The sequence below is a fragment of the Primulina tabacum genome, chromosome 13, assembly GCF_025594145.1.
Source record: "Primulina tabacum isolate GXHZ01 chromosome 13, ASM2559414v2, whole genome shotgun sequence".
NCBI lineage: Eukaryota > Viridiplantae > Streptophyta > Magnoliopsida > Lamiales > Gesneriaceae > Primulina > Primulina tabacum.
This window is the reverse complement of record NC_134562.1, coordinates 1,830,081-1,852,787: the sequence shown is the minus strand read 5'-3', so window position 1 is coordinate 1,852,787 and position 22,707 is coordinate 1,830,081. Positions and strand designations below refer to the sequence as shown.

Sequence of the window (22,707 nt, the reverse complement as noted above, 5' to 3'; positions counted from 1 at the left end):
AAGTCCATAACAATTAGGCATCTTCTGCTCATTAACATTCTAAGGGTCAGCTTACTTGAAGGAATTAAATTGAACAAGATAAAAATTCTATGATTATTAAGATGTTCGAGACGGATATGAAATAGTAATAAATAAATAATAATATGTTTATTTTGACCGATTAAATTGAAGTTAAAATGATAAATTATAATTTTTTCCCTTGATAATTAATGAATGTAAATAAAATTTTTATAATAAAAATAATATTGTAATTTTATATGTAATGTTTTGATTGATTTATGTTAAATAAATAATGTATGTATAAATTATAATTATAACTAAACAAATTTCCCATCCAACTAAGAGAATATACCTTTAGACTAGAAGAAGCATCATTTTGCAGGGGAAAAATAAAACTTAGTTTTTGTGTCGAAGGATTATGGATTATAACTCCAAAGACCAACTTTAAAACCTCAAACGATCATCCCACAAAATATTTACATCAGACACAACAACGGCTTGTGAGAAACCATGGGAGAGTATCCGGCATAAACACGATTGTGGATTTGCTGCCATATATATCTTTTCGACCGGGAGGGAGATGCCAATACAGTCTTGGTATTTGTGGGCGTCAAAGATTGGAAGTTATGGTAACTCTGTTGTCCAGGGGCGACGAGAGTGCCTATACCCGACTTTACTTGCTGCTACATGAAAATTACATACCTGATGCCCCAGGGAAGAGTTCTGATATTTTATTGAAAACATCCATAACCTGAGTCATAAAGGATGACATAATTACAAACTAGCTTCAAGGTTGAAAACCCAAATGCAGCGGTAGGAAGAACTAAGTAAGGCTCGTCATGGAGCCACATCATGATAGATAATTTCGAGACGAATGGATAGGTACGTTTTTATGCAAACAAAAGCAATGCCAAGGTTGTAATGGTCTGTTTCATTACCTCTTTGTCGTTTTGGTACTTGGCTATACTCAAAGGATTCTGGGAACACTGCAAAAAACAATCAAGTAGGGTGTGCATGAACATTTGAATGCAAAGCGAGAATATTAACAGAAAAAATAAGAGAGAACAATGGAATACATAGAATTCAGTGCTTGTAGTTGTATTACAAGCTATAGATGATTGTAGCGGTGACTCTCAAATTTTTTAAAGCATTCAGCAGCACAAGTGCCTCGTAAGGAATATCGTGCCACATAGACAATCTTACATAACTGTAAGGGTGATACTGTCTCCAACAACACTCTTCCGAAAACAGTTTCAACTTGCAATTCATGTAAATGAAGCTGTGAGTGAATAAGCACTTGCTGCTGCACCATTAGTTACAACTATATGTCTAGCAGAATGCACTCAATTGTGCAGAAGGAAAAGAAGATGCTTACTTCCATGATTGCTGCCTGAACTCTTGGATTTTGAAATGCCATCGCAACATCAGGATTGGCCATAATTTTAGAAATGACTTCTTCAGGAGTAAGGCCTATCTGATCTGCACTCAATTACAGAAGACTGCGATAAGACAAACACTAACATTTTAATTTCATTAAACTCCAAATAAAGTTTTGTTGCAAATCGCACTCACCAAACTGCTGCTTGACCTCAGGACTGCTAAGGTCGAAGTTTTTCAAGTTCTCCATCATGCGTTTGTCCCATTCAGGGCTTCCGCCCATGTTAGAACTTGGAATTTTGTAGGAAAAAGAAATAAATTTTTAATGAAATAAAAGTTTCATTGAAATTTAAATCACTAATGCAGTGGGTTTCGACCATGGCTATTTGCACCAGATAAACAATTCAACCAACTAATTGTATACTTTTATACTCTTTTTTTCTGAGCAAGTATACATTTATGTTCTAGTTTCGATAGGAAATAAGTAAGAAGTCAACATAGCAAGGATAAGACCAAATCTAAATAGCAAACTGAATTTTTTTGACAATGCGCACAGCATCTCATAGACAACTTGTCAAGGACTCAATCCATGGGGCCCAGCCCAACTCAAACAAGAATCGAGCAGCAAAAATCAAGGATGTGCTATATCAAAGGTTTTCTCATGGAAAGTTTAGAAAATAAGGGATGAGATTGATTGGATTTTTATTTACTTTCCTTTAATAAGTGCTAGAATCTCGTGCTTAGATTGGGGAATAATGGGCATATTTCTTGGATGTCAATTTAATGCTTATCTTGTATTTAAAGGGTTGCTGATGAAAGAAATAAACATTCAGCTTTTCTCAAAAATAAATAGCTAATATTGAGATCGCGAGGTTCTCTCAAACGAGCCTCGAACATCCAAAAAAATAGGTAGACAAGGTAGAAAGAGCCACAAACAAATCTCAGAGTTAAACGATCAACCTCTTCACCGACCCATAACTCGATCCTTAACCCGTGCTCATAACAAGTTGGTATCAGAGCCAGTAGTTATGGGCGATTTGCAGGCAATCCAACAGCAACTTACGACCCTCTTCAACCTATTCAAATCCGAAAGAGAAGACCAAGCACGCAGACAAGATGAACAAGAACGCAACCAGCAAAATCTACACAAAAGGCTTGAAGAATTGGCTGCTCAAGTGTCAAAAACCAGCAAGGACAGTGAGGATAGCAGCGGAGCATCTGATTCACAGACAAGAGATCAGCGCAAAGCCAATGAGTTGGGGAACTCGAATCAATTCATTCCCAAATATTCCAGGATGGATTTCCCGACATATGATGGGTCAACCGACCCCATTAGTTGGATAAGCCGATGTGAACATTTTTTCCGCCATCAACGCACACCCGAAGATCAGCGTGTGGGGCTCGCGTCTTTTCATCTTGAAGGAGACGCTCAACTGTGGTTCTTAAAACTTGAGCGAGATCGACCCGATCTTACATGGGAGTTTTTCGCACAGTACAGCCACGTGAGGTTCGGACCACCGATTCGCACCAACAAACTGGGAGAACTATCGAAATTGCGACAAATAGGCACGGTGGGAGAATACCAACGTCAATTTGAACAACTTTCTGCACGAGCTTCCTCCTTCACAAGCGAGCAAGAAGGGGAAATTTTCATTAGCGGCCTACAAGAACACATCGCGATTGAGGTAGACATTCACCACCCAAAAGATTTAACAACTGCTATGGGCCTGGCCCGTTTGTACGAAAGACGCACGGGAAGCCTACGACAAGAACCCAATTATCCAAAAAGACGTACCATCCCAACAAACACACGACCATCGATCACGAGGCAATTGAGCAGATCAGAGATGGAGGAACGACGCTCAAGAGGGTTGTGCTTTAACTGTGATGAACTGTTCGTTCCAGGACATCGTTGCAAACGGTTATTTCGTCTAGAAGTGGTCGAGAACAGCGACCCAGAAGATGAAGTTGACACGATTAATCCAGATGATCCAGGCATCTCACTTCACGCCATCACGGGAATTAGTAACGCCCAGACTATGCAAATAATAGGGTACATCCATTCGATACCTCTCCGTGTCCTTATTGATTCCGGCAGCACGCACTGTTTCTTAGACTCCAATTTGGTCTCACAATTGAACCTTGAAATATCGCAACGAGGAGACATATCTGTGAAGGTCGCAAATGGGAAGAGTCTACCATGTTCAGGGATGTGTTCGGCTGTTCAGATTCAACTGGAAAATCATATCTTCCATGTTGATTTTTACGTCCTCACACTAGGAGAATTTGGCGTTGTCATGGGAGTAAATTGGCTCCGCTCTTTAGGAAGTATCACGTGGGATTTTGAAAAAATGCAGATGCAGTTTGTAAGAGAAGGCATGCTGGTTACGTGGCACGGAGACTCATCCTACATTCCGTCACACCGAAATCTCTCGGCAACTATACTAGAGGAGGCACCCCTTACCCAGCTACAACACCTTCTGGAAACCTACAACAGCCTGTTCGAGGAACCCCAAGGACTCCCACCCTCAAGAGGATTCAGCCATAAAATCCTACTGGAACAAGGTACCAACCCCATTGTTGTTAGACCTTATTGATACCCTCATATGCAGAAAGATGAAATTGAGAAGCAATGTGATGAGATGCTACAAAGAGGGATTATTAGACCCAGCTCATCCCCTTTCTCCTCACCAGTATTGTTAGTCAAAAAATCAGATGACACTTGGCGCTTTTGTATCGACTATCGTGCCTTGAATGCAAAAACAGTAAAGGACAAGTTCCCCATTCCGGTGATCGACGAATTATTGGAGGAATTACACGGCGCTGAATATTTTTCGAAATTAGACTTGCGATCCGGCTACCATCAAATTTTGATGGACCCCGGTAGCATCCACATGACGGCCTTTCGCACCCACCACGGCCACTTTGAGTTTATGGTGATGCCTTTTGGCCTCACTAATGCGCCTTCTACTTTTCAAGCTTTAATGAATTCAATTTTCGGCGGCATTTTACGGAATTTGTTTTGGTTTTCTTTGATGACATCCTCGTTTACAGCGCAACCTGGGAAGATCACATTTGCCATCTTCGTACTGTCTTCACAATCCTGCAACAACAGCACTTATTCCTTAAGAAATCCAAATGTTACTTTGCTCAAAGACAAGTTGCTTACTTAGGACATGTGGTTTCACGGAAGGGGGTGAGAGTGGATGAAAATAAAATAACAGCCATTCAACACTGGCCACAACCCATGACTCTAAAGGCACTCCGGGGCTTCCTCGGACTAACAGGGTACTACCGCAAATTTGTGCAAAACTATGGAGTTATTTCTGCCCCCTTAACCAATATGCTGCGCAAACAAGGCTTTTGGTGGACAGCTGATAGCCTGCATGCCTTTGAAACATTGAAGAAAGTGCTCAGTTCTACACCCGTCCTTGCTCTTCCCGATTTTTCCATACCTATCATCGTGGAGTGTGATGCATCAGAAACAGGAATAGGGGCTGTACTTCAACAGCAAGGGCGCCCCATTGCATTCTTCAGCAGCGCACTCGCCCTCCGCCATAGGAAACTACCCACCTATGAAAAGGAACTCATTGGACTCATCAAAGCCGTGCGTCACTGGCACTCTTACTTTTGGGGAAACTCCTTCATCGTTCGTACGGATCATTATAGTCTCAAATTTTTGCTCGAACAACGTATTTCAACCTCTCCACAACAACAAGGGATAAGCAAATTAATGGGTCATGACTTTAAGGTAGAATATCGAGCAGGAAAATCAAATGTCGTGACGGACGCACTTTCACGCCTAGACGAGGAGGAAGGCTGTTTGATGGCCATTTCGAAACCACAGTGGGATTTTCTGGCAGCCATCAGAGAAGCACACTCTAATAAACCAGAAGTACAACGCATAATTCGAGAGGTTCATAATGGAGAGGCTTTCGGACCATGGGAAGTTAAAAACGACATTTTATGGTTTAAATCCAAAATCTACCTTCCTCCACAATCACCATTAACTGCTCTTATTATTGCAATGGTACATGAAGGCTGTCATGAAGGCTACCAGCGCACTCTCCACCGCATAGGACGAGATTTTTATTGGCCAGGGATGAAACGTCAAGTCCAAGCAGTAGTGTCCAATTGTTCCACATGACAACACAACAAAACGGAAGCAATGAAGCCAGCTGGACTCCTACAACCTCTGCCCATCCCTTACCACATTTGGGCCGACATCTCAATGGATTTCATCGAAGGGTTGCCTACCTCACAAGGGAAGACTGTAATTTTCGTGGTTGTCGATCGCTTTTCTAAATATGCTCACTTCATTGGCTTAGCCCATCCTTACACCGCAGTTTCAGTCGCCAAAATCTTTTTCGACAACATCTTCAAGTTACATGGGCTACCCGAAACAATAGTAAGCGATCGAGACGTAACTTTCACAAGCTCTTTTTGGCAGGAACTCTTTCATCTGAGTGGCACCAAATTGTGTTTCAGCTCAGCTTATCATCCCCAATCCGACGGACAAACCGAGGCAATAAATCGCATCCTAGAAATGTATTTGAGGTGCTTTACGAGTGATCAACCGAAGAAATGGTTTGAATGGCTAACTTGGGCTGAATTTTGCTATAACACAAGCTTTCACACAGCTCTTAAGGCCACCCCTTTTGAGATCGTTTATGGTCGCCAACCACCAAGCCTTCTGTCTTATCTCCCCGGCCAGGCACGTCTGGAGGCCGTGGATCACGCATTGCAACAGCGTGACCAACTGTTACGCCAAGCTCGTGATCGCTTGCTACAAGCTCAGAATGTTATGAAGCTACATTATGACAAGAAACACAGGGAAGTGGAGTTCAAGGAAGGGGATTTGGTACTTCTCAAGCTTCCAACCTATCGACAGCAAAGCTTAGCATCCAGAGGCAATGCAAAACTTTCCCCTCGCTACTACGGTCCATTTAAGGTGTTGGCCAAAGTAGGTCAAGTGGCTTACAAGCTACACCTTCCAGAGAACTCGAGGACCCACCCAATTTTTCATGTCTCATCCTTAAAGAAGTTTAAAGGAGGTTCCTTCTCCAACCCAGTACTTCCTCCCCCACCCTTGGAAGCATTTCATCCTTCACCAATGGCAGTACTGGACAAACGCATGAACCAAGGCAAATCTGAAGTCTTAGTGCATTGGGAGGGCCTGTCACCTGCAGAAGCTTCTTGGGAAGACGCTGCCATGCTCACAACTCGCTTTCCCTCTTTCGTGTTTGAGGACAACCACGATTTCCAAGGGGGAGCAGATGTCAAGGACTCAATCCATGGGGCCAAGCCCAACTCAAACAAGAATCGAGCAGCAACAATCCAGGATGTGCTATATCAAAGGTTTACTCATGGAAAGTTTAGAAAATAAGGGATGAGATTGATTGGATTTTTATTTACTTTCCTTTAATAAGTGCTAGAATCTCGAGCTTAGATAGGGGAATAATGGGCATATTTCTTGGATGCCAATTTAATGCTTATCTTGTATTTAAAGGGTTGCTGATGAAAGAAATAAACATTCAGCTTTTCTCAAAAATATATAGCTAATATTGAGATCGCGAGGTTCTCTCAAACGAGCCTCGAACATCCAAAAGAATAGGTAGACAAGGTAGAAAAAGCCACAAACAAATCTCAGAGTTAAACGATCAACCTCTTCACCGACCCATAACTCGATCCTTTACCCGTGCTCATAACACAACTCCATAATCAAAAGTATGTGTGATCAACAGGCCAACAGAAAGATGGCTGAGTGATGTAACATTTATCGAGATGAAGAAAATAAACAAAAAGAGTCCTGAAACAACATTCTTTAATTCAAACCCTGGAATACATTGTTCTTGGAAGTACAGTGCAGCCACAAAAGAAACATGAGCATTTTCATTTCATGGTGAGAATTAAAAGATCAAAAAAGCCTTCTAAACGGGAAATCCAGGGGCAAGACATGATACAGCTTTGATAAAAATTATATAAAAGCATGATTTAGCTGGAAATCGCAAAGAGATGACATTTGTAAAATATACTTACAGCATATCTTGAAGTTGCTGACGGTACTGTGGATTTTGTAGCATCCCTGTAGTATAGCATGCAATTGCATTTGAATGTTAACATGACAGACTTTAGGAATAGATCAAGCCATAATAGATCTCGTCGATACGTCAGATTTAGTATATGAAAATTGAAAATAGGTAAGTGAAATCAATGGAAATTGGGTTTCATCACATTTTACAGTCAAAGACTCAAAAGCATAAGTAAGAGTACACAAAAAAAGAAGAAAGAAAGGAAATAAACTTAAATTTATCAAGATCCCGTTGAGTTGCATTTGACAAATCAATATCCAATCTAAATTAGGACAAAGTAAAAACAAAACCGACAAGTAATTTTCAGAGAATCAACCTAATAAATTAAAACTCAATGTCTTATAGATAAACTCACATTTAAAGGTAGAAGGATTCCTCATCTCCTCTGGTAAATAACTGCAAAATATTAAAATGAACAGCAGGTCCCTTTTCTCTTACTAGTAATAAGCACAAAATAAGTGACACTATAATGATTGTGAAAAATATGTTGGAAAACCCTGAAGAACAAAGATATAAACATCATAGCTTATAAACTTTTTGAATTATTTTAATAAAATGGAGGTTCAAGAATGACAAACTGATAAAAACATAATTCTTATTTAGGAGCCAAATATTCACCTAACAGACCATCAACGAGAAAATTTAAAAACCATGAGAAGCATACTAAAAGATATAGAAGATCGACGATGATACTCATTAACCTACACAAGGAATATTCAAATTACAGAACAACACTTAACATAATAAGCTGAAAATTATACGAGAATGAAATACGAGGCAAAAGACCATCTTACGGATAAACCATTTTTTGCACTGTTGGATCTTCCATCATTTTCTCCAAAGCATCCACGGACAAGAGAGGGTTTGCTTTACCTGTTCATAAAAGAGTAAAAGATTTATTGGGCTATTTCACAGGAGAAGAATTCATTCACTTGGTAATAGATTCCTCATACGACGCTAAATGCAACCGTAAGGACAACATCTTCAATTTCGCAAGAATGCAGTCTTAGGGGTCATCAACATGTAAGAATTCCCAAAGGCTGTTCTGTAACAATTGGCAATTTAACACACAGAAAACCTCTTGTACTTTCAACTCCATTGAGGGACGGGAAGAATTCATAAGAACGAATACACCTTAATTTCAGTTGCAAAAAATCCATTGGCATAGAAACCTGAAACCCATGGTTATACCTCCGAAATAAAGGTGGTTATTAAAAATAGCCTAAACTTAAACAATTAAAAAAATAGGCATATGAAAACTTAGCAATGAATTGGAATCCACATGGAGCAGTGGTCAAATATACCAAACCAGAATTTTTTTCTTTTGATAAATCAATCCATGTTTTAACAGCTAGGTACATAGTTGCAAATATGACATCGTACTACAATGGAGAAAAACAATGGCAATTTACCGGTAGAGAAACCTTCCTGAGTTCCTGTTTCAAACTTTGTAGCCAAACCATTTTGATAAACCTTTTGGAGATGATCAAACAAAAAGAAAATAATTCTATTATCATTATAAATTATTAGCTCAGACGCAAACGACATTTCAACTCACAGGCTCTGAAGGCTGTGAATATGTCTGGGTCGATTCTTTGTAGCCCACAAAAGCATTCTTCTGAACTGTTTCTTCAGGTGTAACATCTACAAAAGCTGCAACAAAAATGTGATTCATACCTAAAGAGTTTGGAAAACCGTAAAAAGAACTGGCTTAATCCATGTAGCAACAGGGTGATGGGGATCATGTTGAAGCCAGAAATATCAACTAACATTAAATCGATAGTGAAAAAGGATATGTCAAAGCATGAATATAAAAACTTATATTTCATCCTGTTATCATTTCTGCATAAGAGAGACACATGCCACGTATAAGATACTATAAGGGAAGCTGAAATACCATATTTCTTTGGTCCCTTCTCGGTTTCTACGCTATGATCCACAGATACGGATGGAGGATCCTCAACTTTTTTAACAGGTACATCAACAGTAAAAGCTTGAGATACCACAGGAGTTGAAGTTCTAGATGAATCTGGTGTCGGGATTGTGGGCAGCGGAAACGGGAAGGACAAACCAGGAGAAAAGGCAGCATTACCATATGGATTATTCTGCGTGTTCATCTGTTGGGTCCATGTTTTTAAAGCTTGTTCCATTGCATATTTCTGTAACATGAGATGGAACAGATAAAAACCAAGAACGTGAAATATGATTCATGACAAACCAACATAGTTTAACAATTCCTCCGATGGCACACCAAGTTTATTTCCCCAAATATTGTTAATAAAAACTAAAATGATACAGCCACTTCAGAAGTCAATGCGAAACTGCCAAACCATCTCTTAGCTCATAAATGACTTGATAACAGCAAAAAATAATGCTGACATGAAAATTAAACAATTACTAACCACTACTGAATCTGCTAACAGAAAAGTGAAGATAGATCATGTCCTGCTATGTAGCCAACTATTACTATTGATATAATAGGAATAATGCATTGTCAACTTTTAATCCATACCAGACATAAGATACTATCTCCTTTTTCTAAACTTTCTTTTTCTAAGCTGTAAGATAGCCAAAAAACAGTAGCAAAATAGGAACGTGGAAGAAGTTGCTCACCTTTGTTCTTCCAGCCACCTGAAATAAAATACAAAGTAAGAAGGATAGCTTAAGAATTCAATTTAAAGCCAAAAGGTAGACAAAGAATCTGAGACAAACTAGCAAGCGGTATCACAGTACTTACCCATGAAAAAAGTGCTGAGAGACCAACACCAACTCCAATCCAGAACAGTGGTGACCCCCTATTTGAGCGTGTGATGCAGAAGATTGAAGGTACAGCAAGGGAGAAAAAGGGGAAAGGGTGGGGGTGGAGGGTATGGGAAGAAAAGGTTAGACACCATATTATGAAAAAAAACATCTTGTACATAGTCTCTTCTGTAATGAAACTTGCCAATAAATGAAAACAGCTACAGATTATTACACAGAAGGAGGAGGTGGTGCTGAAAGCTGTGGATTTACGCCAACTGATGTTGTCTCTTGTCTATTTGATGACGATATGCCTGCAAAACAGTCCCTTGCAACTCTCTCCGGTACTTCATGGAGGTTATAATAGAACGATAAGTAGCAAAAGAACCAGAAAGAGACCATGACAGCAGACCACCAGTACAGATGCCACAATTATATCCCATGCTAAAACTAGTTACTGATCTAGAAACAAACATGGCATGGTTCTCAACTATATAATGATCAGAGTTCTATGACAATTTCAATGTGCACCGGTCTTTCTTTATGTAACACAATGAAACAAAAATAAAAGGAATCTCAACACAGAAATCCCCTCTACAACAAAATGTGCATAATCTCGAACAAAGTATGGGAAATCATCCATAAAAACAACTGAAATAGATACAAATATAAGTGTGCACGGTAAAGGTTTAATCTTTAATGGACACCCAATCAAGTATCCAAAAATAAAAAAAACTAAACACAAGCAACAATCGCATCTGCCAGAGTTCATGGTAAAGATTTCATTGCATCTTCATAAAAAACACATAAATATACCCATGTACAAACCGCTTGGCGATGGGACACTAAATGGAGAGTACCTATAGTTTTGGTGGTTTTGGGGTCCTGAAACAAAGCAAGAGCTGAAAAGGAGGAACTGGGCTTTCCGCATCTGCCATTTTTTCCAGTTCTCCCAAGTAAATTTAGTATACCAACGAAGGGTTTACTGGAAATAATTGAGTTCGGGTGGTCTGAAGGGAGACCCAGTACAACTTTGGGAGACAAAACGAGGCCAATATTTTCCATTTCCAAGTGAAATTACACCTCAAAACAACCCGGAAGATGATTAACTAAGGGTTAACAATAAAAGGGATGAAATGAAACAAGAGCAGCAGAGCTAACTGTGCGCAAAAAAAAAACAATGCCTGTTTTTACCAAATTACATTTTAGCCCCTAACAATGTTTAACATGCATTAACAACCCGAAATTTAAGGGACCGTTGGCTTAGAGAAGTTGTTAAATTTATAAGAATTAATACATTCACAAATCACGACAAGGGGTGCAACGATCGGTTTGATTCGGTTGTAATAAATTTTGGTTCGGTTTACGATTTTTCGAATGCCTAATCCTAAACCAAACCATTTTAATTCGGTCTGGTTTGGTTTTTTTGTATTACGGTTTGGTTATTACGGTCGGTTATTATGATTTGTGTAATAAATTAAGTTATAAATAAAGCTGTACGTTATAAATTTTAAAAAATATAATAAAAAACCACAATCAAATCTCCTTGATTTTTTTAACCTGTTTTTATCACATGTTATCTTCAAAAGATTTTGATGCTGATTGAATGCGACTATTCAAGGTAAAACAATAATTAAAAACAAGGAGGCTAGCAGTCTCACGAGGCATCAAAACTGATAAAAATGATTTGTTGAGCAATATCATAGCTAAACGAGCCTTCAAACCCCAAACAAGACAAAATACACCATCTCTAACATTATTTTCTTCACAAAAAAAAGGAGAAACAAAAAAAAAAGCTTTCACACCAGGTATTCCCAAAATATAAGTTGAAATCAGTTTGAAACTCTAGAGCATTTAATTCGAACTATGACATATTCATTAATGCAACAAAAAACTCTATACCTGTATTTCAGTATTTTAAGAAGAAAACAACAAAGAAGTTAAGAACTTTGATATTTGATATGGTAGCACTGTAGCAGAGTCGGCTAGAGAGAGATTGGAGTGGAAGGTGAAAAGTTTAGAAGAAAGGCAAGGCGATAAAATTGTAAACCTAATGAAATTACTTATATTAATTATTTTATTATTTATTATATTTTAACGGTCGGTTCGCTTTTTTCGGTTTTAAATTTTCAAAAACCGATAACCGAACCGAAAAACCGAAAGTAGAAAAAATCAAAACCATAACCGACCGAAAAAACGTTTAAACCGAACCAAAAAACGGAAATTTATGGCCCGGTCGGTTTTGTCGGTGTAAACCGTTTAATGAACACCCCTAATCACGACTCGAAATTTAAGGGTATGTTCGTTTAGAGAAGTTATTAAATTTATAGACTGCAAAAATGTTGGAAAACCATCAAATTGCCCTATTACGTTTGGATATAGAGAACGAGAAATATGACGTAAGTTAGTAATATTTGAAATTAAAATTTTAAATAATAATACTTTTCTAGTAAAATATTAAAAATACTGTTGTGCCTAAAAAATAATCCAAGAAGCCCATTTCGAAGCCCACGAGCAAAAGTCCAACTGATAAAAGCCCAAGAGAATTGAAGTTGGCCCAGGAGAAGAACTATGCGATTAGTCAAGGCCACTACCCAACATGGAAGATCGTGGAGAGATCATAGAATACAACCTAAACTAACATGCAGAGTTGAACAAAAACGGGAAGGAAGAATCAAAAAGAGAGCAAAAAAAATCATCCAACAAAGCAACAGCAAAGCTTCTTCAATTCTCTCAATATTTTATCTGCATATTTTCCAATTTCTAGCAACCTAGTTTCTTTAGATTTTGGCATATTCCTCCAACTTTCTTGTAAAAAATGTCGTTTATGTTCATAACAACATGATTAAATTTGATGTTGTTCATGGATTTTCTCTTCAATTTTATTATATTCCTCAGTTTATATTTTTCGCTTTCAAGCCACACCGAGGGAATTAGAACTAACGGTCGAATCGAGATTCGCAACGCTTGACAAAGAAGTCAGATCATTCCATATTTGGCATGTTCACGTGCTTGGCACGTCCTGCAATTTTCGTGACAAACAAATTGGCACGCCCGGTGGGACACAATGCCTCCAAAGTTTACTGAGAAGAATGAAGGAATTCCTCCCTCACATGGGAAAATTCATCGTTCACAGGAAGAAGAAACTGATGCAGATGGAAGAACGGTTGAAAGACCCGTACACCAGTTCGAAGAAGAGGCTGTAAAGGAAGAAGTTGCAGTTTCTGGTGACGATGGGGCTTCATCAAACTTCGTGTTGACCATAGAGAGAAATATCTGCAGTGATCTTAAAGAAATGACCAAAGCTCTCACTATTGTCGTGATGGAATTTGTGGCAGAAGTAAGGGAATTGAGAAATTCTGCAAAAGGCAAGATTATTACACCAGAAAATGATAAACTTCAAGAAGCTGACACTAAACTGTTTAAGGATCATGGCCAAGGATCGGGGATTCCCCAAGCAGGTGAAAATCGCCGCTTGGGAGAAGCACTGATTCCTGAATCTGCCAGTGAAGGAAGGTACACTCCTCCGCACAAAAGAGATGAGGAATTGGGGCTGAAATATCCGAACTGCAGTAACAGTAAACAAATGACCGGTAATATATTCTTTGTGACATCTCCTAACTTGCATCCAGGGATGTATGGTGATGGGGGAATCCGTGGGTATGCAGTACCAAATTCGGGGAATAACACCGGGGGCAATCTATCCTCCACACCAGTTACGACAAACTCCAGTGTTGGATTTTGACACGGTACGTGATGTTATTCAAGAGTTGTATGGCCCATGAGTGAGGTCAATCAACCGACCAGAGTTTCACAAACTGTATCCTGATATTATTGATCGTGACAACCCTTATCCACGAGGATACCGCATTCCAGACTTCACTTTATATTCTGGAGAATATGGTCAATCTAGTGTGAAACATGTAGCAAGGTTTACAATCCAGTGTGGGGAATTAGTGAATTTGGAGGATTTTTCCAATTACAAGCTACGTCTGTTCCAAAATTCTTTGACTAGTACTACTTTCACGTGGTATGTGATGCTACCTCGAAACTCTATTATGACTTGGCATGATATGGAACGTCAATTTTATACACAACTCTTCCGAACAGTACCTGAGATTAGTATAGCGGAATTGTCAAGGGTGGTCCAAGAGCCAGGGGAATATGCTAATGATTTCATTTGTAAATTTAAGAAAGTAAGAAGTAGATGCCGAGTATTCCTTTCTGAATCAGAGTATGTTAAAATGGCACAGTGAGGGCTTGACTTTGATCTTAGGAAAAAGTTCCAAGGGATGAAATTCCGCGATTTTATGATATTGCTACCAAAGTATCAGAATACAAAAAATTATTGCGGAAGGAGAGTCATAAAAGAAAATCTACAGTAGGCTCTTATTTCCAAGAAGTCGAGGAAGTTGCTTTGGCAGATGTGGTAAATTCCAGATCACGCACCGTCCCTTTCTTGAAACGCAAGAATGAAGAACTTTCCAAGAAAAAACATTCTTCCAGTGCAAACACCATATACTTTCGATGCGTCAAAGATGGAAGAAATCTTTGATCACTTGGTGAAAGAAAAGTTTTTAACGTTCCCCCAGATCATAAGCTACCCAACAGGGAGGATATAAGAGGAAGAGATTACAGTAAGTATCACAATTCTTTCAACCATAATACTAATGCATGTTGGGCTTTCAAAAATCTCTTACAAGAAAGAATTAACAAGGGATCCCGAGAAAAAGGGAAACAATGAGTGGATGACGAGAAAAAGGGAAACAATGAGTGGATGAAGATCATTTTCCCCCGGTAGCAAATGTGAATATGAGCAGTACTGACTTGCGTTTCTTAATCAATGAGAGGAGAAGAAGTGGAGGTGAGGACAGGTCCATTAGGCCAAGATTTACTTTAAAGAGGTGTTGGGTGCCTCGAAAAATGATATTTGAGGTTAAGGAGAAGAAAACAGAAATTTTTTATGAAAAAGACCGCTATTACAGAGGGAGCGGTGTGCATTATAGTGGGAGGAATATAAGGTATGATACGGAATCTATGGCCAAAAGGCCAGAGAACCAGTACCTCAGAAGGAGCTCATTTCCTGAGTTGGCGAATGGTGAGAGAAAAAGGGACTCACAGTTGGTCCAGAAGATAATACAGAGGCCATCACCTCTAAGCTCTGATAAAAAATATGAAAGGAAACCTCGTTTTATTGTTCCTCCCAGAGCAACCCCCGATGGTATATGGAAGCAGGTAGAACATCCAAAGTTCCCAAAACCTTTTTCTCGGACCCAAAAACGACGCGTGTTGAGAGAGAAAGCTGTTGAGCTCAGATCTAAGATGGAGAAGTCATTCAAAGAGAAGAAAAAATTTGGGAAGAAGGCTACCGAGGATAATGAGGAGGAAGATGATGAGTTTTTATCAGAGGAAGACAATGAACTAGTTAAGAAGGCTACTTTCAAGGTATGACAGATTCTCGTTTCATTCGAGTGTGCCACTGACTCATTAATGTTGCCAGAGGAGTTTAAACCAAAAAAATGTTTGAATCAGATTCATCCACTGGAAACCAAAGTGTTACGGAATCCATTCAAACCAATATTTCGAATGATTGCGTTGGTGTTCTTTTTGATGAAGAGAAAAGAGTGTTGATGACGCGACCTACCAATGAGATGACTAAACATATCAAGCCACTCTATATTATAGCACATGTTAATGGAAAGCCATTGTCTAGGGTACTGATAGATAATGGATCTGCTGTGAATATTTTACCATACAGAATCCTTCAGAAGTTGGGGAAGAATGTAGAAGACTTAATTCCTACCGAAGTCTCTGTGGCGGCTTTTACTGGGGAATCTACGAAAAATTTAGGAGTGTTGCCAGCAAATGTTACTATAGGGTCTCGATCCTCGTTGTCAGCTTTTTTCGTGGTCAATTCCAGTGCTAGCTTCCATGCTCTGTTGGGAAGAGATTGGATTCATACCAACCATTGTGTACCATCATCCATGCACCAGTTACGGTTGATGTGGAAAGGGGATGAGGTGGAAGTGGTGCAAGCTGATTCGCAGCCGTATCAATCTAATTCAAACGCAGTAGAGGCTAGGTATTATGATAGAGCCTTCGATCCTATTAAAATTCGTGACTACAAGGTGAATGGGCAGCAAGGCGCAGTCTACATGGATACTAAAAAAGTGAGAGAAGCAGTTGAAAAAATTGTCAAATCCACAACCATGGTCTCTCCTAGACTCATGGTCCAAACTATTATTGAGAAGTTCGATGATTAAGTTCACTAAAGAAGAGATGGAAGTGGCTGCAACTTCCGAATCGAAAGCCACATTGCAGCATCTGGTGAATGAAGTACAATCTCAGGAATTGTGGGACATTGACGGAATTGAAATAATATTTGAAGATGAATGTGATAACAGTGAGGAAACAGAATTACAGTTGGAAGATATAGTCTTAGCTCCAGCACAGATGGAAGATCGACAACCAGAGACTCAGGATCCTTTGAAAGAAGTGAATTTGGGAACCGTGGAATGCCCCAAACTTACCTATATTAGTGACTTGTTAGAGGAAAAGATGAAGAAAGAAATTGTGAAACTTCTCGTGGAATTCAAAGCTATTTTTGAGTGGGTGTATGAAGATATGCCAGGTTTAGACAGTAAATTGGTGGAACATCGGCTACCAATTAAAGATGGTTTCAAACCATACCAACAGTCGGCTAGAAGGATGTCCAAGGCCATTGAAGCAAGGGTAAAAGAGGAAATCAAAAAAATTGCTCAAAGAGAAATTCATTCGTCCAGTAAGATACACGGAATGGCTCGCAAACATAGTCCCTGTTATGAAAAAAGAATGGGAAGCTTCGAGTTTGCATAGATTTCAGGGATTTAAATTGTGCCACCCCGAATGACATTTATGTCATGCCGGTGGCCGATATGTTAGTACGATGCATTGGCGAAAAACGAGTTGATCTCATTCATGGACGGATTTTCAGGATACAATCAAATAAAAATAGCAGAGGAAGATGTATCCAAAACAGCTTTTAGATTTCCTGGGGAAATCGGCACGTTCGAATAGCTTGATATGCCATTTGGTTTAAAAACCGCAGGAGCAACTTACCAAAGGCCATGAATGCCATTTTCCATGATATGATCGGTCAGTGCTTGGAGGTATATATTGACGACATTGTTGTTAAATCGAAAAGGCATAAGATCATCTTGGCCACCTCAGGAAGAGTTTTATAAGGATGAGGCAACACAATTCGAAGTTGAATCCTTTGAAATGTGCTTTCGGTGTAAAAGCTGGGAATTTCCTTAGTTTTTTAGTTCACCAGCGGGGAGTAGAGGTGGACAAAAATAATGCTAAAGCTATCATGGCAGTGATGTCACCGAAGAATAAGAAAGAGCTACAAAGATTCCTCGGTCAGGTAAATTATTTAAGAAGATTTATCTCAAACTTGGCAGGTAAAACTCGAGAATTTTCTTTATTATTAAAGTTGAATGACTCGGAAGAATTTAAATGGGAAAAATGTCACCAAGAAGCTTTCAATAAAATAAAAGAATATTTGTCTAAACCTCATGTTTTGATGCCCCCAAGGCGTGGTTTTCCCCTAAAACTGTATATATCAGTCGCTCAAGATTCTATTGGATGTCTTTTTGCGCAAAACAACCAAGAGAATCATGAGCATGCCATTTATTATTTGAGTCGATCACTTACAGAGGTGGAGGTTAGATACTCCGTCATAGAAAAATTGTGTCTGGCTTTATGTTATTCATGTACTAAATTGAGGCATTATCATCTGATCCATTCAAGAGTTTATGTGATTTCACACGCAGATCTTGTAAAATACATGCTTCACAGGCCTATTTTGACTGGGTGGATTGGCAAATGGTCGCTGGCATTGGCCGAGTTTACCTTGATTTATTGCCCCCAAAAATCGATGAAAGGCCAAGCTGTTGCTGATTTTCTGGCAGACCACCCTATGGTCGATGTGGCGGGGAGTGCATCAGTGGATATCCCAGTGTTTTGTGTCAATCAATCCTGGACTTTGAAATTTGATGGTTCAAGTACAGAGAGGGCGTCAGGGGTTGGAGTCGTGATAACCTCCCCAACGGGAGTTAAGACAACTCTGTCATTTAATATGGACTTTTCATGAACCAATAATCAGGCTGAATATGAAGCGCTAGTGATTGGCTTAGAAATCCTACGAGATTTGGGCGCTAAAGATGTGTTGATTATTGGAGATTCCCAACTGGTTCTCAAGCAAATGTCCGGGGAATATACATGTTCAAGTTTGGCGTTAGCCCCTTATTTTACAGCTGCTTCACAGCTCCTTGACGATTTTGAAGATGTGACATTCCAACACGTGCCAAGACAAGGCAACTGGGAAGCTGATGAATTGGCTCAGATTGCTTCTGGTTTAAGGATATCACCCGAGCTCACCCACAAACTTTTGTTGGTACAAAAATGAAATCATCCTTCTATTTACCAGCGAGGAATACAAGTGGATACCTTTGATATTGATGTTGAACTCGCCGGGGATTGGAGAGAAGAGATAAAGGATGCATTGAGGAATCCTGAGCAAAAGTTGCATTACAGTTTGAAGATGAGAATTCTACATTATGTCTTGATGGAAGATGAACTGTATAGGAAAGGGGACGATGGTTTATTGTTGCTGTGTTTGGGTTTCCCAGAGGCCATGAGAGTAATGCAGCAAATACATGAAGGATATGTGGGGCGCACCAGTCAGGGATGAAAATGAGGTGGTTAATCCGCAGGCATGGCCACTACTGGCCATTGATACTAAAGGATTGTATAAGATATTCGAGAGAGTGTCAGCAATGCCAAAAATATGGAAATATTCAGAGGATGCCGGCTGATGAAATGCACGCTGTCATAAAGCTGTGGCCATTTCAGGGGTGGGCCATGGATTTGATAGGCAAAATTTATCTTCCTTCATCTAAAAGGCATTCATTTATAATTGTGGCTACTTATTTCTTCACCAAATGGGTTGAAGCCCTCCACATGAAAAAAATAGAGCAGAAAGATGTTATTGTATTTGTGAAAGAGCATATTATTCACAGATTTGGAATCCCGCAATCGATCACAACCGACCAAGGAACTATGTTCATGGGATCGGACATGAAGGAATTTGCTGAGGAATATGGGATCCAGTTGATTAATTCTTCACCTCATTATCCCCAATCCAATTGTCAAGCTGAGCCTTCAAACCAAGTATTGATTAAGATGTTAAAAAAAATGATGGAGGACAGCCCCCGAGATTGACACCGGCTATTATCAGAAACTTTGTGGGCTTATCGGACATCGAAGAGAAGTGCTACTGGTTTGAGCCCTTTCACCTTGACCTATGGACATGATGCAGTATTGCCTATGGAAGTGGTGGTTCCTTCGTTAAGAGTGATGAAGCAGAATGAATTAGAACCAGAGCTCTACACGGAAGCAATGATTATGGAACTAGAGGATTTGGATGAGTTGAAAATGCAAACGTATAATGCTTTGATACTTCAGAAATCCAAGGCGGCTAGAAGTTACAATAAGCGCGTGAATAAGAAGATATTCGAGGAGAGAGATGTGGTTTGGAAGGTAATTCTACCCCTCGGATCTAAAGATAGGGAATTCGATAAATGGCCGCCCAATTGGGAAGGAGCGTTTAAAGTTCATCAAGTGTTGGATGGAAATGCATACTGGTTGGCGAGTCTGGATGGTGAGCCACACATGAGGTGCATCAAAGGAAAATACTTGAAGTATTACTACCCCAATAGTTGGGTGGGGATATCGGATATATATGGTTCATGCAGTTGGGTGTAAGGAATTATGGTACAGAATAGGCTAGATTGCCACTTGGTTTGAATCTGTCATATTAACTTGTAAGAAGTTCTGTAAAGATGGGAGGAATAGACTTTCAGTCATTCTTTGTTAAACTTGTTTGCAAATAGTGGTGGAGCATCTGTGAATAAATAAAAGAAAATTTGCTCATGGAATCTTTTGCAACTGATGTGCTTTTAAGATATTGATGTGTTGTCTTGATAGCCGAATTGATGACGTGTAGAGTACGTTTATTATATATTTCGATACTTTGATGCTATTTGGAAAGTATGGGTGACAATGAGCAATGGTGATAGCGTGTGGTGATAATATTGAAGGAAACAAGCTATTTAGCCGTTGTGTTTTTTTTTTTTAATTTACTTTTACAGAAATTTGGGCAGAGTTTCCTCTGTAATCTTGACATACCAGAAATACAAATCTGTACAAACACCAGTGGACAAACCCAAGCAACATATATGATATAATTCCAGCACCAAAAATTTAACAGTAAGCCAAATCATGGCAAAGAAATACAACAAATTAAAAGAACTACCATAAGACGGTCTGAGCATCGAACAAAATAACAAACTCAAATGTTAAATGGTGGTGCATGGGCATCTAAGAAAGGTCAAGATGGCGTAATTCCTCCCACTTAGACAGGCACTCTGCCCGAGTATGTTCTGTTGTTTTCAGGGCGTCTTCCCACTGTTGATATGCATGTTTTTGACTTACGAACTCTTCGCCCAGGCTTTGGATATCAACCTTGAGTCTATCAATGGAATCCTTTGAAACCTCACTGTCATGTAGAAGGGTTACCATGTCAGCTTTGTGTTGGGCGAGTTCCATCTCTAACTTCTTCACTAATTCTTCCTTGGTGTCAAACTCCGTGTTTTTTTGATATAAAATGGACTGAGCGATTTTTCTTTCAGAGAGCATGCCATCCAATTTCTTTTTTTGCTCCTTGAAGTTCTGCACCTGAATTAACGTCTCCGAACATTCAGCACGTCATGTAGTGGGGATAGGGGGGAAATCAGGGCTGCTTTTCAAAATAGACACACCAGACAAAATGGTGGTTTTTTCCAAGTCCCCTAAGGCATTGAGATTCATGTTCAGAAAATGCCGCAGTGAAGCTTTTGCGGTGGCTAGCTCCAAGCCAGAGGGGAGATTCGAAGAAGAGGCCACATGGGATGGTCCTGAGTCTAGGAAGCTGAAGTCGAAGTCCAAAATCTCTTGGATAGAAGAGACCATCGCCCGCCATGTTGATAAATCCTACAATGACAAAGAGGAAGTGAGATCCAAATGATAACGAAAGGAAGAATAGAATGGTTATTACCTGAGATTGAGAGTCGGTCGTCAGAGGTTTTTCTGCCACGTCATCAGAATGACTTTATGGGAGAACTTTCCTGCGTTTAAGTGAGGCCAAAGGAGTATCCAATCGGACATAATCATCTGACTCGGTTTCTTGATCAGCAGAAGGACCAGAGGTTTAGGTGTAGCTATCATTTTCCACTATCATAGTACCAACCACATGAGTGGAAGTGAGTGGGGGAATCGCATGAGGCAGTTGTGTAACGTACCGTACTTTTACTACTCAATTTGCGGAAAATTTAAAAATTTCTTAATTGAAACATGATCATTCAAAATTCAACTAAAAAGAAGTAAACTGTACGTAACACAAGTTGTTGCAACCAAAAGATTTCAAATTTAAAGTTTGACAAAAGTATAAAATGTTTTCATATTCTTAAAACATGGCGGTCCTCGGGTTTAGCCTCCCGCTCAGTCCAAGCCCGCTCCTTGGTCCCCACCTCCTGTCTTCTCATAAACATCCTCACCTGCATCGATCAAGTCTAGTGAGTCTAAAGACTCAACACGTATAAACTGGAAATAAAGAGTATTACGTAATAAAATCACATGCAACTTTAAAATAGGACATACATACTTGAAACTTCAACTTGCACTAAACTGAACATACGTACATACATAGACGTTCCATAACGTGAACTTTTCATAAACATGCTTGCATACTGGTACATACTTGAACATACATGAACTTCATAATTTTGCGTAGAGAATGTTTCAAAGCAAGTGACCCATAACATATTCCGCCTGATCAAACTAAACCACAGTACTGGGATGACAGGGACGTATCCACTGCCACATACATGAGATCCCCGTTGATAATTTAACGGGCTGATTGGTCAACGTTCATGATTTAACGCTTTCCAATCATGATCTAAACCCGTTCATGATTTAACGGGGGGGAGAGGTCCTCGGCCACGTTCACCGACTTCCAAACCCATTCATAAATTGGTCACAAGATATTTAGCATATCTCAAAAATTTAAAAATATTATCTTGCATGTCGAACATACTTACTTGGCGTTGAGGGATTCGTTGGACTTCGATCGAGGCCGTCGCTGCACATACTAAACAGGAATTTACATGCTTGACTTGCATAACTTAGACGTAGGTAATCATGCTTACTTACGAGTTCATTCCCTTCCTTAGGACGTGCTTAAATTCCCATGACTCGACCTTGTAAATCATTGCACTAGACCATGACATCAAACCCCAAACATGCTATAAAATTTTCCCCAAAATATGAAGGACACGGACCCCGTGCTTAGGTCCGGGTAGGGGTCCGGGTCCGTGCGCTAAAATGTGTCGTGCAGAAGAAGGAAGGCACGGACCCCGTG

The 22,707-nt window shown here is 39.6% G+C and overlaps 2 protein-coding genes across 3 annotated transcripts; one reads left to right on the top strand and one right to left on the bottom strand.

Annotated features, from left to right (window-relative positions):
* Positions 1–396: 396 nt before the first annotated feature.
* LOC142523102 (protein TIC 40, chloroplastic-like) lies at positions 397–11,376 on the bottom strand. 2 transcript variants are annotated; one of them, XM_075626747.1, is made up of 14 exons: positions 11,069–11,376; positions 10,444–10,555; positions 10,207–10,264; positions 10,083–10,100; positions 9,367–9,628; positions 9,028–9,122; positions 8,882–8,942; positions 8,264–8,342; positions 7,825–7,865; positions 7,417–7,462; positions 1,573–1,667; positions 1,376–1,479; positions 939–986; positions 397–751 (listed from the first exon to the last, which is right to left on the bottom strand). In XM_075626747.1, exons 1-14 carry the CDS (start codon positions 11,271–11,273, stop codon positions 695–697), a joined length of 1,281 nt encoding a protein of 426 aa, XP_075482862.1. In that variant the 5' UTR covers positions 11,274–11,376; the 3' UTR covers positions 397–694. The 2 variants fall into 2 exon arrangements, with proteins under 2 accessions (XP_075482862.1, XP_075482863.1); XM_075626748.1 differs by having other exon boundaries at positions 8,882–8,943; positions 9,026–9,122; positions 10,444–11,218.
* Positions 11,377–19,055: 7,679 nt separating this feature from the next.
* LOC142523126 (uncharacterized) lies at positions 19,056–20,015 on the top strand. The gene is made up of 2 exons (XM_075626773.1): positions 19,056–19,421; positions 19,518–20,015. Exons 1-2 carry the CDS (start codon positions 19,056–19,058, stop codon positions 20,013–20,015), a joined length of 864 nt encoding a protein of 287 aa, XP_075482888.1.
* The last annotated feature ends 2,692 nt before the right edge of the window (positions 20,016–22,707 follow it).

Coding starts and splice junctions, on each gene's coding strand:
- LOC142523102 (XM_075626747.1), bottom strand. CDS start 11,273: ATGGAAAATATTGGCCTCGTTTTGTCTCCCAAAGTTGTACTGGGTCTC. Junction 8,943..9,027: donor ATTCACAGCCTTCAGAGCCT/GTGAGTTGAAAT, acceptor CATCTCCAAAAG/GTTTATCAAAATGGTTTGGC. Junction 1,668..7,416: donor CAGCAACTTCAAGATATGCT/GTAAGTATATTT, acceptor CAAAATTCCAAG/TTCTAACATGGGCGGAAGCC.
- LOC142523126 (XM_075626773.1), top strand. CDS start 19,056: ATGCCGGCTGATGAAATGCACGCTGTCATAAAGCTGTGGCCATTTCAG. Junction 19,422..19,517: donor AAGCTGAGCCTTCAAACCAA/GTATTGATTAAG, acceptor CGGACATCGAAG/AGAAGTGCTACTGGTTTGAG.